Genomic DNA, 15071 nt, shown 5'->3' on the forward strand with positions numbered 1-15071 from the left:
ATACTTTTCATCCAACCTACTGGGACAAAACACCTGGTCCTCAAAAACATGGATGTCAGAGAAGCCCCATAGGCTATCTGTGAAAACTATGGCTAGCACACTTATGTGAATGGCCATCTGAGTGAGACCATGTTCACGGCTACGCTCTGCGTCCAGCTAGGGGGTGTGTGGGCTGCGCCAAATCGGGGTCCGCTGTCATCCTGAGTGCTAACCCATTTCTGTTCTCTGACATCAACCAAATACTGAGATCGTAAAAGTGATAAGGAATCGAAACATTGATATTAGGAAGTTGTGTAATGTACATGCATTTTGGTTATTTTATTGGAGACTTGTTGATGCCTTGAAGCCTTGTGTTGTGTTGCAAAGGTCATTTGCAGTTATGTATAATTTATTATGGCTTCTTTGGTATTTGGGGATTTTACAGGAAAGTTAGATAGTAGTGAAATACTTTTTTTTTTCATTTCTAAGTAGTTTTGTGCCACCTAATGGTTAAGAGTGGAATTTCACGTGCACGTTACAATGATCACATCTAACCTTTTGTGTCTGCTTTGTGCTTAAATGGGTATTCCATGCGTTCATGTAGTTATTTTATAACATATGGGAGAGTAAAAAAAATAAAAATAAAATAACAACTTGTCCATCACTGCTCAAGTGCGGCACCATCTCTTCTGCCCTTTACCAGGGGGCAGCCGTAGAGTCTGAGTATAGTTCATTGTGTCATGGAAAACCCATTTAATAATAATTTCTTATCCAGTTTTCTGCATATCTTTTACAATGCCAGTTTGATGACAGCACTGCTGTTGTTCATTATACCTCTAGTGAATAGTACGGGGGGCTTCTATAAGCTGCAGCCTGGCGTAGCATAATGCATGTCAATGCTGGAGGGGTATTAAAGGGCATATTCCAGAAACACACAAAGAAAGCTAATTCTAGTCAACACTTTAATCAATAGATCTTTGAATAATAATAATAATAAGTTCCACAATTGGATGTGTTAAAATAAAATGTTCTTTTCCCAAAATAATCTTCTAAGTGTGCCCCTGCTGTGTACTGTGTGATGTCTTGTCTGATCATATCATTGGGATTGGAGCTCCGCATCCTCCTCCTGAATCCATTCATGGTCTATGGCAGTGCCACGTGCTCTGCTTCTCCAGCAGTGCCATAGACAAGGAGAGTAGTGAGGGTTGAACATCTGCGCCTCTGCTCTGTTCTAGATTGGGGCTTCAGTAATTATCATGGGATCCCTGGGTGTCTCCGCAGTCGGACCCCAATGATCTGCACGTTATCTCCTATCATATGAGAAGGGATTATTTTTTATTAATTTTTTTAAAATAACCCTTTATCTTTTTAGTACAAATACCATACTATTTATTCTTTATTTAGCCAAAGTATCACAGTATTTTATTAGTGTGTGTTTCGTTTGTGTTTTTAGGCGTTCCTGTTACCTGCATGTGATGTCTCTGCCACAAGGAAGGTTGTGAAAGTCTACAGGAAATGGATCTTGCAGGAGAAGCCTATTTTTATGGAGGAGCCTTCAAACCCATCGAGTGACCACGTGAATTTGCCTGTTTTTGAATCATCTGTAACAGAGACTGATAGCAAACAGGTATGGAAATGTATAGAGGCCGGTCACTGTGCAGTATAGTTCACCCTATGGGGGTATTCCAGGATTAGAGAAACATGGCTGCTTTCTTCTATGAGCAGCGCCCCACGCTGGCCACATGTATAGTATGGCAGCTCGGCTCCAAACACTTTCATGAAGATGAACCACAGTACCCACGGTCTAGTGCTGTTTTTTTGGCTAAAATTTCCACCCAGCAATTATTTTGTTAAGCACAAAGCAAGACAAGGCACCACTGCTCCATCCTTAAAGGCAGAGAATCCGATTGCAAATGGTCCTTCGCTATCTACCAGACTTGTCCTTGCATCAGGAATTCATAGACGTCCTTGTAGACAGAATTGTCTTTCCTCCTTATTTCTAAGGAGCCTTTTAAAAAAAATATTGCCGGCAGATTAAAATAGAATATATTCTAAAATCCAGCATAGGATTAGATCAGTTCATGACATTGATAGAAAAGTATATAAACCTGACATGGATAGGTAAAAAATCACAGTGTAAAATGTTAGTACACCCACCACCTGAAATCAGAGGTAATCTGTACCCAGCATGCTGCTGGTGGTCTTGAGAGTTGTATATTAGTAATATCCAACCCGCGGCTCCCCAGCCCTTGCCACTCCAGGCATGTTGGGAGTTGTAGTCTCGCACAGATTGGAGACCCCCTGTCCTCCATTATGCTATGGTTCAGCGCTGGAGACTAGGGCTGGACGATCAGTCTTACTCCGTAGCTGATCGGGGATAGTGTTGGTCACTGGGTTGCATCTAATGATTGCCAATTTGGATGTGTCACTTGTAAATAAAATCTGATCCTGTTGGTTTGGTGACAAGTGACCTGCAGCTCCCCCCTAGTGTCGCCATGTAGGCCCAGCCTTTATGGAGGGTCCCCGTACTGTGCACACAGCAGAGGTTACTAGATGTCCCACTACACAGCATATTACACCACGGAGGGACGCCTCCGCTTACTCCGGCTTCCAGAACGTCACATTCCTATCCACATTATCCAACCCATAATTCTAGGAATCGCAGCTTGTCTATTGGGTTTGGCTGTTATGACAGTGTTAGTAATTTGTGCTGACGTTTGTTACAGGTCTCGGCAGAGCAGAGCGGTGGACACAAGCGCTCGTCCAGCTGGGGGAGGACGTACTCTTTCACCAGTGCTGTGAACCGAGGTTGTGTGTGCGAGGATGAGAACATGGACGTCAAAGCGGGGGATCAGGCGGCTTTACAGGTAACTTCACAATGTGAGGGCGCAGAACACGGCAGACAAAGGTGGATTATTGTGTCATGGAAAAGCACTTTGTTTCACGGTTTCTCAATTGTTCAAGATCTCATCTGCAGTCATGGAATGAAAACATTAATTGAATTCCGTCTAGAAGCTTTAAGTGTTTGTTTCCATATGTCGTATTACTTGCTGAATTTCCATAGTGCAAAAATTACAGTAAAATCTAAAGGGGTAAAACTGCAGATTTTACAAACCTCTCCCCCTATGCATTGCAATGGTGGAAATCTGCTGCAGAAGGCGATTCTGTGCATTTGGAATCTTCAGTGCAGGACAATTACCGCAGCGGATTGTTGTGGGTATAAGATTTAGGAAGATCTGTCAGTCCTGGTACACTTTCCACAGCTGGAAATCTGCTGCATTTACCATTCATGGGAGCATATCCTAAAGCATGCTGCTACAGGTGCAGAGCAGGGCTTTAGTGTATGGATGAGGTATTAAAAATTGTTCACGTTTCATCTAGAAAAGTGGGACAGTTTTCTCCCTTGTCATCCGTGTGCAGTCCAATGTTTACTTTTTACAGCCACAGCTTTTAATAATTCAAAAGACAATTTACAGTCTCCTATGTTTCAGAGTTGTAATGTATCCCTAAAAGACGGATACTATACTGTAGCTCCATATGGTAGTTGATTATTTTTCTTTTTTGCTTTAGCACATCCATAGACTTAAATGGGTGAGTTTCATCCAATTTACAAAATAAATTTGTGCATGAAAAAATAAACTCATCTGCATTTCACCATTGAATAATATTGGTCCGAAAGCTATCTTTTTTTTTATATTTTCTTTCCATATAACATACATCTCTCAGGCCAAAAAATGCGGTTGAGTGAACGAGCCCCGAAGAGCGAGAGCACAGTACTCTATAACAACAAGCCTCATACCTGTGTAACTGTAGATTCAGGACCGGTCTTTAGTAGTGATGAGCGAATATACTCGTTACTCGAGATTTCCCGAGCACGCTCAGGGGTATTTTTTTAGTGCTCGGAGATTTATTTTTCATCGCCTCAGCTGGATGATTTACAGCTATTAGCCAGCTTGACTAGATGTGGGGATTCCCTAGCAACTAGGGAATCCCCACATGTACTTATGCTGGCTAATAGATGTAAATCATTCAGCTGCGGCGAGGAAAACTAAAACTCCGAGCACTAAAAAATACTCGGAGGACCCCCGAGCGTGCTCGGGAAATCTCGAGTAATGAGTATATTCGCTCATCACTAGTCTTTAGCAATGCACAATTTTTGCATGTGAAAATCTTTAGTGTTTCTCCACATTCAGTAGCGTCATGGATGTTCTGTACCAGTTATGTGCACAAAATCTGCAGGGTGTTTATAGTACCACAGCGTAAAGTCACCTGAGGTGTGGCTTTTAAATCCTCAGTATGTCAATGTATGTCATGGATTTATACCATGGATTTTCTCCTGCGCAATGGATTTCTGCAATGAAAAAAAAAACAAACAAAAAACCAGGAAGTCAAATGCAACAAATTAACCCCGTGTGAACGCAACCTGTACAGGTATACGGTACATGTAAAAAGGTTACAGATATATATATATATATATATATATATATATGTATGTATATGTGTGTGTGTATATATATATATATATATATATATATATATATATATATATATATATATATATATATATATATATATATATATATATATATATATATATATATATATATATATATATTCTTGTTTTTAACCTGGATAAATATGTACAGTATTTTAATTTTATTTCCATTTTTGCATTTATTTGTTTCTGTTTACCCCCAAAAGAAGGCACCCCCCCCCCCCAAAAAAAAAAAAAAAAAAATTGCACGTATCAGACCCTAAGCAATAGAGTTGGCAAGTGAATGGGTTCTCACATTCAAATCTGCATTGCTGTCAGGTCTCCCTGCATTCAACAGCGGTTGGCTCCCCTTGCTGGATGGAAGTAGTATTACTCGTGCGGAGTTGGCAAGAGTGGAGTGATACTGGGACCGTGTGTGTGTGAGCGAGTGGAGTGATACTGGGAGTAGAGGTGGGCAGACCTCCGGATGTTAGGGTCTGGCAGGTTTGGCCGAACAGTTAAAAAATAAATAAATTGGGGTACTGTAACAGTACCCGGACCCAATTTACTTCAATGGGGGGTACAGACAATCAAGTGCATGACAGCGCGCAAACACTGCTTCTGATTGTCAGTAAAATCATTACCGCTGGTCAGACATCCGTGGTTCCCATGCTGTCAAATGACAGCGTGAGCCTGCTGCTATGATCGGAGGTTAAAAGTTTACCTTCGGTCACTGTCATCGGTTGATGTGACTAGTAATCCCTTCAGCCTACGCCTGCTGCCGCTAATAACAGTGAGAGCAGACGGCAACTGATGGGAGTTTTCATCAACTGGTGCCTGCGCTCTAAATAAGTTAAAAAAAAAAATACTGTGTGGGTTTCCCTGTATTTTTGATAACCAGGCAATACTCACAGCTGCGGGCTGCAACTCTCAGCTGTCAGCTTTATCAAAACTGTTCTCAAGAATAGAGGGGTCCCCATGCCGTATTTTTTAATTATTTAAATAAATAATTAAAAAAAAAAAAAAAAAACTTTTTGGGTCCCCCCCCATTTTTGACAACCAGCCAAGCTAAAGCAGATATCCGGGGGGCTGGTATTCTCAGTCTGGTAAGGGGACATGGTTATTGACCCTTCCAACCTAAAAATAGCAGCCCACAACTGCCCAGAAAAGGCACATCTATTAGATTCGCCAATTCTGGCGCTTTGCCTGGCTCTTCCCATTGCCCTGTGGCGGTGGCAAGTGGGGATAATATTTGTGGGATTGATGTCACCTTTGTATTGTTCGATGACATCAAGTCCATGGCTTAGTAATGGACAGGTGTCTATAAGATGCATATCCATTACTAATCCTGTAGTTATATTATAAATAAACACACAGTAAGTGTAAAGTTTTTTTTTTTATTTGAAATGAAAAACACACTTCTACTTTTTTATTTAAAAATAACACACAGTTATACTCACCTGATGCCCAATTCCACTGAAGCCAACATCTCCTGTAAAAATACAAACACAAAACAACCATATCCCTCACTTGTCCGACTTTCTGTCCCATGCCGTAATCCATGTCGGTGAATAAACAGTTTTAAACCTGGATGATGCCAGGCTGAAAACCACTGAGGAATGATCTTTTGCCAGAACAGCTCAGTGACATCTCGCAGAGTGAGAAATGTCTCACAAGTGAACTCCTCGCTGCATGTGAGACTTTTTCCCATTGTGCTAGTGGTGGTAGTTGCGAGCATCGCCACATGATACATGTAAACGCTGCTGTCAGAGCTTGACTGCGGCATTTAAATGGTTAACAGCAGCAAATAGAGCTTAGCTCCGTCCACTTCTAGTAGACACAGATGTGGTGGTGTAACACGGCCGGCATCCACTGTTTTTGCCAAGAGATCTGCTCCAGAGCCCTCTGGAATCATTGCAATCATGTACAAATATGTGATTTTAGGGGTTAATTTTTTTATGTTTAAGCTAAGATTTCCTTTCAGTACTGTTTTACCGGTATCCTGTTAGGTAACCTGTCTTACCACATATCCAGGGTGTGAGGAAACACATTTGTATTGTCCGTGGTGAAGCTACCGGCCAGTAACCACAAGCAGATGTAATGTGGGGGAAGTGGGAGAGAGACGTTAAGTTGTAATGTAATACCGCTATTATACAAGGTCTTATAACCTGCAATCCTAAACCTTATTTCTGCTCAGGTGTTCTTGACCAACTCCGCCAATGTGTTCCTGCTGGAGCCGTGTCCGGAGGTTCCTACGCTGCTGGAGGAGCAAGTGGAGGCCTGCAAATCTGTGCTAAGCATCTATAGGCGGATGATCATGGATCTTGTGATGGATAAAAGGACATGGTAAATTACCAGCATCGCGGCGTGTTCAGTAGCATCGTGATAAGTAGGCCAGGAATTGAAAGTTTTCTCACGCAGACATCATCCATGCAATCTTTTTCCCATAGTTGAGTTGTGGGCAATGTACGATGTACTAACCAGCACGCCAGAAACACTAAGGGGCTAATTCATCATTTGCAATTTATTTGAAGAGACATTTTCTTTAATGACCTGTGCTCTTTGTTACCATTTCTTCAAAATGGCACATTCGAAATGATGAATTTTGCCCAAATTAAAAATTCTTTTTTACCTAATTCGTGCGTTTTTTTTTTTTTAAGAGTAAAAAGTCTCTCAATCCCTTAAATTGTCACACGTAAGGTATGTTTCCACGGTCAGTATTGGCAGCGCTTTGGATGTAGCACATGTACGCTCCGTCTAAAGCGCTGCTGGCTTTTGTACGCGCTGTGATTCCGCATGTGTTCATTGAACCATGCGGAATCATTGCATCCAATACATAGGACGGTGATAGTTTCCTATCTCCACGACAGCACCCATTACGAGAGAGGGGATCCGCCCACCATCAGGACAGGAACCTACAGCTTAAAAAGGGCGGTTCCCCTCGCCTCTCCAGTTTTGGGTTCCTGTCTTGCACGGGAGCCTGCAGGTTGAAAACTCATCCAGGTCCATCAGCCTCTGTGCCATCTCTGCGTGAATAGCAGAGACGGGGGCACTGGAAGCAGCATCGGGGGTGTACTGCTCGCAGATCCCCCCTCAACTGGGCATAAGGATGTCGTGATCCCAGGGGCCGGGGAATGCCGCCCTGGGTCGCGTGAGCGCGGCGCTGCTCAGGCGCTCATCTCGGGAAGATAAAGCGCTCGTGAACCGGAAGTAGTTGCAGTACTTCCGGGGGAGGCCGGGAGGAGGCGCGCGGCATTTCTTAAAACAGAGCCGTAGCAGATGAGCAGTGTGCGGCTAGATGTCCTCTGTGGGGGAAGCAGATCACCGTCAGGTGGAAGTGCCCGAGCAGCACAGAAAGAGTGGTAGTAGCCGTTCAAGAAGCAGCAGCAGTGTGGTATGGGGGCGGCAGAGTTCGAACACCCCAGCGTCACGAGGCAATTCACCTCCTCCGGAACCGGTACTCCTTTGGTCAGCCTTTGGTGAGTGTGTGATCTACACCTGGTAGCTGATTTGTTCTGTTTCTTGTGCTTTGTTATAGGTTAAAAAAACAACAAAAACCAAACACAAGCAGTGTGCATTATGCACAGTACCCTTCTCAGACAGCTATGTTAAAAAGCTGTGTCAGGTGTGTATTTGCCGTACTTTAGAGGAAGAAGTTCCCCTCCGTACATTGGACTTAAGAGCAGTTATCAGGGAAGAAATCAAATGTTCCCTTAAAAGCAGACCACATGAAAAACCTAGTATGGGCTTATCGTCTGATTCCAGCCTATCTCTACAGGAGGGTGAATGTTCAGGCTCTTCATCACCATCCTCCTGCGACGAGGAGGGAAGACCATGCTTCTCTGTAGAAAATATGGATGCGTTAGTAAAGTCGGTTCCCACGACCATGGGAGTCGCAGATAATAAGGAACCTAGATCCACCCAAGATATTATGTTTGCAGGGTTATGCCAGAAAAATCGCAAATCCTTCCCGGTGGTAGACACAGTTAAAGATCTTGTTAGGCGTGAATGGGATAAACAGGATAAGGGGTTTTTACCATCATCCGCAAAAAGGAGATACCCCTTTGATGATGAACTTTTGTCTGAGTAGGTAAAAGTCCCTAAAGTGGACGCAGCTGTGGCTTCCACATTAAAGTCAGCCACTCTACCACTGGAAGATGTAGGCCTTCTTAAAGACCCATCTGACAGAAAAGCAGACATGTTCTTAAAGAAGGTTTGGGAATCATTATCTGGAGCATTTAAGCCTGCAGTTGCCAGTACTTGTACTGCCAGATCTATTATGGTCTGGGTAAGTCAGCTGGAGGACCAGCTTAAAGCTAAGGTTCCTAGAGATAAACTGCTAGACTCTCTATCTCAAATCCGTGAAGAGGTAGCGTACTTGGCGGATGCATCGGTAGACTCTTTGAAGTTGGCAGCCAGATCGGCAGGTCATTCGAATGCTGCCCGGCGAGCTCTCTGGCTTAAAACCTGGAAAGGTGATGCTCAAGCTAGAGCAAAATTGTGTACTATTCCATGCAGGGGCGAGTACCTATTTGGCCCTGTGCTGGATGATATCCTTGCGAAGGCAGAGGATAGGAAAAAAGGATTTCCTAAGGTATTTAATCCTACTTTCAGAAATGCCTTCAGAAGACGAATGCCTTTCTGGAGGTCTCATTCAGATCGAGATTGGGAACCGAAGGAGCAAAAGAAAAAAGGTGCATACTTCGGGGGCTCTTCATCATCAAGACGCATGCGCAACTATAGATGAAACTGATCTCCCAGTGGGTGGTAGATTAAAATATTTTAACCAATGGGCCAAGATAAGGCTGGGTTCCCATTGCGTTATGGGACCGCGTTTAGGCTACGTTCACACTAGCGTTCGGCTAGTGTGTGTCGCGCTAGCGTCGGGCGACGCAGCGGCGACGCACGCGTCATGCGCCCCTATGTTTAACATGGGGGACGCATGCGTTTTTGCTTGTTGCGTTTTCCGACACGTGCGTCTTTTTTGACGCTAGCGTCGGACCAAGAAAACGCAACAAGTTGCATTTTTCTTGCGTCCGATTTTCGTCAAAAAACGACGCACGCGTCGAAAAACGCAGCGTTTTGTTTTTCGGTGCGTTGTGCGTCGCGTCGCCGACGCAGCAGCGCACAACGCTAGTGTGAACGTAGCCTAAACGGACAGCGTTGCACGGCGAAATTAACGCCGTGCAACGCGTCCGTTAACGCGCCCATTGAAGGCAATGGGAACGCGCTTCACTAGCGCGTGCCATGTTCGGCACGCGCTAGCGACGCGCCGGTGATTCCTGGCGCGCCGCGGATGCTGCTTGCAGCGTCCGAGGCGCGCCCGCGGTCCGTTCCCCGCTCTCGCAGATCGGGGATCTGCGAGAGCGGGGACGTTACCGCGACCCCGACCGCAGCCCCATAGAAAACATTGCGTTAGCGCAATCCGCTAGCGCTAAACGGATTGCACTAACGCAATGTGACCCTAGCCTAACATCCAGTAGCTGGATGTTATGTATAGTTACATCAGGGTTGAAATTGGAATTTTGGAAAATACCTCCAACTCATTATGTATTAACTACTCTTAATTCTTCGGACCAATAGCAGGCCCTAGAAATAGAAATTCAGCAGTTAAGGAAAAAGCAAGTTATTGTAGAAGTTCCAAAGGTTCAGGAAAGGGAGGGGTTTTACTCTCCTCTATTTTTGATTTCCAAGCCTGATGGATCCTTTAGGATTTATTTAAATACATTTTTACAATATCGTGCCTTTAAGATGGAGTTCATTAGGTCGACAACTAAGCTTCTATTTCCCAGGTGTTACATGTCTGTGCTGGATCTAAAAGATGCATACTACCATCTACCCATTTACAAGGATCACCAGCAGTTCCTCAGGATGGCAGTGCAGCTAAACGATCAGGTTAGGCATTTTCAGTTTGCGACAATGCCTTTTGGCCTGTCCATGGCCCCGAGGGTATTTACTAAGATAATTGCGGAAGTAATGCCCCATGTCAGAGAAAAGGATACCCTCATTGTACCCTACTTGGACGATTTCCTGATAGTTGGAAATTCGTTTATCCAATGTAAGGCCCGCTTAAACTGTATAATATCATCTCTGCAGGACCTTGGTTGGTTGATCATCCTAAAGAAATCAAAACTAGAACCCTCAACGTGTCAAGTTTTCATCGGTATTCTTCTAAAATCGGAGGATCAGTCATGTTTTCTGCCAGAAGACAAAAAACAAAGGATTATTCACAAAATCAGGGCAGTGAGAAAAAATCCAGATCTAACATTAAGAGACGCAATGTCCCTCCTGGGGTCATTGACATCATGTTTACCAGCTGTTCAATGGGCTCAATCCCATACTCGTGTACTGCAATCCGAGATCCTCGAGGCAGAAAGAAAACTTCAAAGTCGCCTAAATGGGAAACTCAGGCTATCGACTGCTACTCTCTACGACCTAAAGTGGTGGCTGGACATGTACCATTTGTCAAAGTGGGTTCAATGGGGAACAACGTAGTCACGACAGATGCCAGCCCATTTGGTTGGGGAGCTCACATGGGGGACGTTCTGGCCCAAGGGCGGTGGTCAGTCCTAGAATCCCAAAGTTCTTCAAACTTGAAAGAACTCGCAGCAGTCAGATTTGCGCTCCTTCACTTGCTACCGTCCCTGCGGGGTTCACATGTACAGGTGCAAACTGACAATATGACAGTAGTTGCCTACCTCAACCATCAAGTGGGTCAAGATCACAATCTCTAATGTCCACCACTGCAGAGATACTCACTTTAGCAGAAGCTCACTTCCTTTCCCTTTCAGTAGTTCACATAAAAGGGGAGCTCAATGTGGAAGCAGACTATCTCAGCCGACATTGCCTATGCCAGGGGGAATGGCTGTGGACCGGCAAATATTCAAACAAATAGTCAGGCTCTAGGGATTACCAGTTATAGATCTGTTTGCTACAAGGAGAAACAGGCAGGTCAGGAAGTTTGCATCGCTTCAGGTGACAGACCATGCATAGTAGACTCCCTTCAAGTCCGTTGGGATTTCCCCCTAGCATATGCATTTCCCCCAATGTGCTTGATTCCTCTAGTTCTCGGGAAGATCAGGGAGGAGAAGGCGAGAGTAATTCTAATTGCCCCCTTCTGGCCCAGGAGACCATGGTTTTCTCTACTCAGAGCGATGTCAGTAACCGATCCTTGGGTGTTACCTGTGAGTCCGGGGCTCCTTTCTCAAGGTCCATTTCGTCATCCCAATATGGAGGGTCTTCATTTGACGGCGTGGAATTTGAGAGGGAGTTAAAACTGAGAGGATTTTCAGAAGCCTTAATATCTACTTTATTAAATAGCCAAAAGGAGGTTACAACTAAAATTTATTCTAAGGTCTGGAAAAAATTTCTTGCATTTCATCAGCATCCCCTAACAGACCATGTTCCATTTCCGGCTATTCTGGAATTCTTGCAGAAAGGCCGGGAATTGGGGTTGGCAGTCAATACTCTTAGGGTTCAAATGTCAGCTTTAGGAGCCCTATAAAACAGCAATGTGGCGGGAAATAGATGGATTTCTAGGTTTATTAAAGCTACTGAGCGTAGTAACCCAGTTCATATTGCTAGATTGCCACCATAGGATCTAAACTTAGTGTTAGATGCGTTAACACATTAGATTCTGCCTCAATTAAGATTCTAACCCTAAAGACAGCTCTTTTGTTAGCCTTAACTTCTGCTAGACTGGTTAGTGATATCCAAGAGTTATCAGTGGATCCTTCCTATCTAATCGTCTTTCAGGATAAAATTGTTTTGAGACCAGACCCAGCATACTTACCAAAGGTAGCTTCTAGGTTTCATAGGAGCCAGGAGATATATTTACCATCCTTTTACAATAATCCAGTTGCAGCAGAAGAGCAGAAATGTCATACTCTAGCCCTTTCACGACATGCGACGTACATGTACTGCGCATGCCGTGAATCCCCCTTTGATGTGGGCTCCGGCGGTGAGCCCGCATCAAAGTCGCGACATGTCAGCTGTTTTGTACAGCTGACATGTGCGCACAATAGCGGCGGGTGAAATCGCTATTCACCCGCCGCTACTAACCTGTTAAATGCCGCTGTCAAACACAGACAGCGGCATTTAACTACCGCATCCGGCCGGGCGGCCGGAAATGACGTCATCACCGACCCCTGTCACATGATCGGGGGTCGGCGATGCATCAGGAAGGTAACCATAGAGGTCCTTGAGACCTCTATGGTTACTGATGCAGGCCTGCTGTGAGCGCCCCCCTGTGGTCGGCGCTCACAGCACACCTGCATTTCAGCTACATAGCAGCAATCTGATGATCGCTGCTATGTAGCAGAGCCGATCAGGCTATGCCAGCTTCTAGCCTCCCATGGAGGCTATTGAAGCATGGCACAAGTAAAAAAAAAAAAATGTTTTTAAAAATATGAAAAAAATATAAAAGTTTAAATCACCCCCCTTTCGCCCCATCCTAAATAAAACAATAAAAAAAAATCAAACATACACATATTTGGTATCGCCGCGTTCATATACATATACTTCACTAGTAGTGGAATTCACCGATTTGTTAATCGCCATGTGCGTTTACCCCTATGGTTTTTAAATTGATTATTATTGGCCGCCCCCCAGTTCTGTGAGTAAATCTGCTGTAACTTTGCTTTTCCTGTGTCATATGGTCATTACCAATCAAATTGAAACCTGTATGTCGGTGGTGCGGCTCCTGGCTGCCCGTCAGCCCCATTCCTCCTACGCCAAGGCTTGTAATGCTGATGATTGGTTTTGCCTATAAGCTAGAGATGCTGCCCAGAGAAACTTAACTCTATATGAAATCTTAGTTTTGTGGGTTTTTGAACAAGGAACACTTTAGATGTTCTTGCTTCTCGATTTTGTGTTGGAGCACTCCCAGAAATATTCGATGGTCAACTAGTCATGCCAAAAAAATGGCTTTTTCAGCAAACATTTATCGAACTAGACCATTTACAATACATAGAAATAGATTGATGGTTGAACAACCGCCTGGCAAATGATCATACACGTTTCTACTGTCATACATATTGACCATACGTTTTCAGTTTCATCAGACAAAAGATGCTTGATTAGTCTGTGAACGTTCTTCCCTGCAAAGATTATTTGTGCACTAGAGACTATGGGATAAAAATCTTGAACATTGATCTTCTGGGTTGAACAGTTTTAGAATAATACATAGGCCATCTTAATAGAGGATGGACCTGTGTAATGTGACACTGCTAAGCTCAGCTGCACTCCCTCCTTCCACACACTGACTCATGGAGGAGGATAGACCAGGAGATCAGAGCCATTCTACATCTCACAAGCTGAGAAGCATGTTATGAGCTGCAGTGGGGGTCTGTTCTTTTCTTGAGTGTTGCTGCCTGCTTATCATTTGTCACCATAGAGGGAGAAGACGTGCATGCCACCAGTGAAAGTGTCTGGTTTAATCCAGTTGAACTTGACTCTTTTTGTTTTGTTTTTTTGTTTTTTGTCATCGGGTGCAAAATACTTTGTGTTCTTATCTTTGCAACGAAGAGGTGAAATAAAAAAAAAAAAATGCAGCCACTATTACATTGTGTGTCTAGTTTAACATAAAAATTTGGTGAAATGACAAAAATAAAAATCATGGCACATTTTCTTTGTCATGGCTGCTAGATCACTAGGTGTCCTAATTTGATAAGCCGCATTATTGGTACATGGCGATCTTGTTTGTAGTGATAGGACCTAGTTTTCGGAGTTTGTGCCATTACTACCCTTTTTGCAATTGTCAGGCCTGGTAGTTAATCATTGGTGAATACACAACTGTGTTGTTTCCTCTGTTCTGTAACTTGGGCATATCTGTGTTATCCACAGTCTAATTAGAGCAGTTACGTTTCGCCATGAACCGTTCAGTTATTGGCAGGTTACAGATCCTTCTGCGTTTTCTTCTAATGTTATTTAATTCTGCTGATGGCGGAGGAGGACGTGCCACGTTTTTGGAATTAGACCGTTCTCATCAAAAGGACATGTTAGAAATCCGCAGAGCAATAAAGCTATTTACCACCTAGCCATGCCAAGTTATCAGGCTTTTATACGCTTCCAAGATGTGGCTTTTTGCAGATACTAAATGGTATCCCTGAGCCAATTCTACAGACCGAAAATCTAACATTTTCCTATCTGGGTTCTTTTTTATTATTATTTTGTTCACATATTCCAGTATGCAGCCAATTTTCTTCAGACCATTTTTTTTGAGACTCCTAAAAATGTAATTAAACTTTTCTCTTTCAATAGATGTACTCTTACCATGTGCAATGCTTTCAGATTGTGTAGTCCTCCCATGTAGAGCGAGCTCTGGATCTGTAGTATTTACATGAACAGATTGAATCCGGGAGGGGAAAGTAGATTTGTCCCCTTTTTTATGACATATTTAGTATTAAAGATTTGTGTTTGTGGCTTTTCAGTATTTCCCTTCCATTTTTACATTCCACAGGGAGCAGATGTTACAGATCTTACTACGAATAACAGAAGCCGTAGTTCAGAAACCAAAGGATCCCTCAAAAAAGGATTTGTTCTCTCAGGATCTTGCTGGGGTCTTATTCCGGGTGAGTTCTACAATTTGCATTGTGGTTACTGCATGAGCTGCACTCTT

General features: G+C 43.6%; 1 protein-coding gene across 3 annotated transcripts in view; it reads left to right on the forward strand.

Annotated features, from left to right (window-relative positions):
- Positions 1 to 15071, forward strand: part of RALGAPA2 (Ral GTPase activating protein catalytic subunit alpha 2) — a 324975-nt gene that overhangs the window by 77676 nt on the left and 232228 nt on the right. For all 3 annotated transcript variants that reach the window (XM_069768931.1, XM_069768929.1, XM_069768930.1), the window contains exons 11-14: positions 1433 to 1606; positions 2706 to 2846; positions 6651 to 6799; positions 14913 to 15024. In XM_069768931.1, coding sequence (XP_069625032.1) covers positions 1433 to 1606; positions 2706 to 2846; positions 6651 to 6799; positions 14913 to 15024 — 576 coding nt within the window. The remainder of the gene's footprint in view (positions 1 to 1432; positions 1607 to 2705; positions 2847 to 6650; positions 6800 to 14912; positions 15025 to 15071) is intronic.

The sequence above is a fragment of the Ranitomeya imitator genome, chromosome 5, assembly GCF_032444005.1.
Source record: "Ranitomeya imitator isolate aRanImi1 chromosome 5, aRanImi1.pri, whole genome shotgun sequence".
Taxonomy (NCBI): domain Eukaryota; kingdom Metazoa; phylum Chordata; class Amphibia; order Anura; family Dendrobatidae; genus Ranitomeya; species Ranitomeya imitator.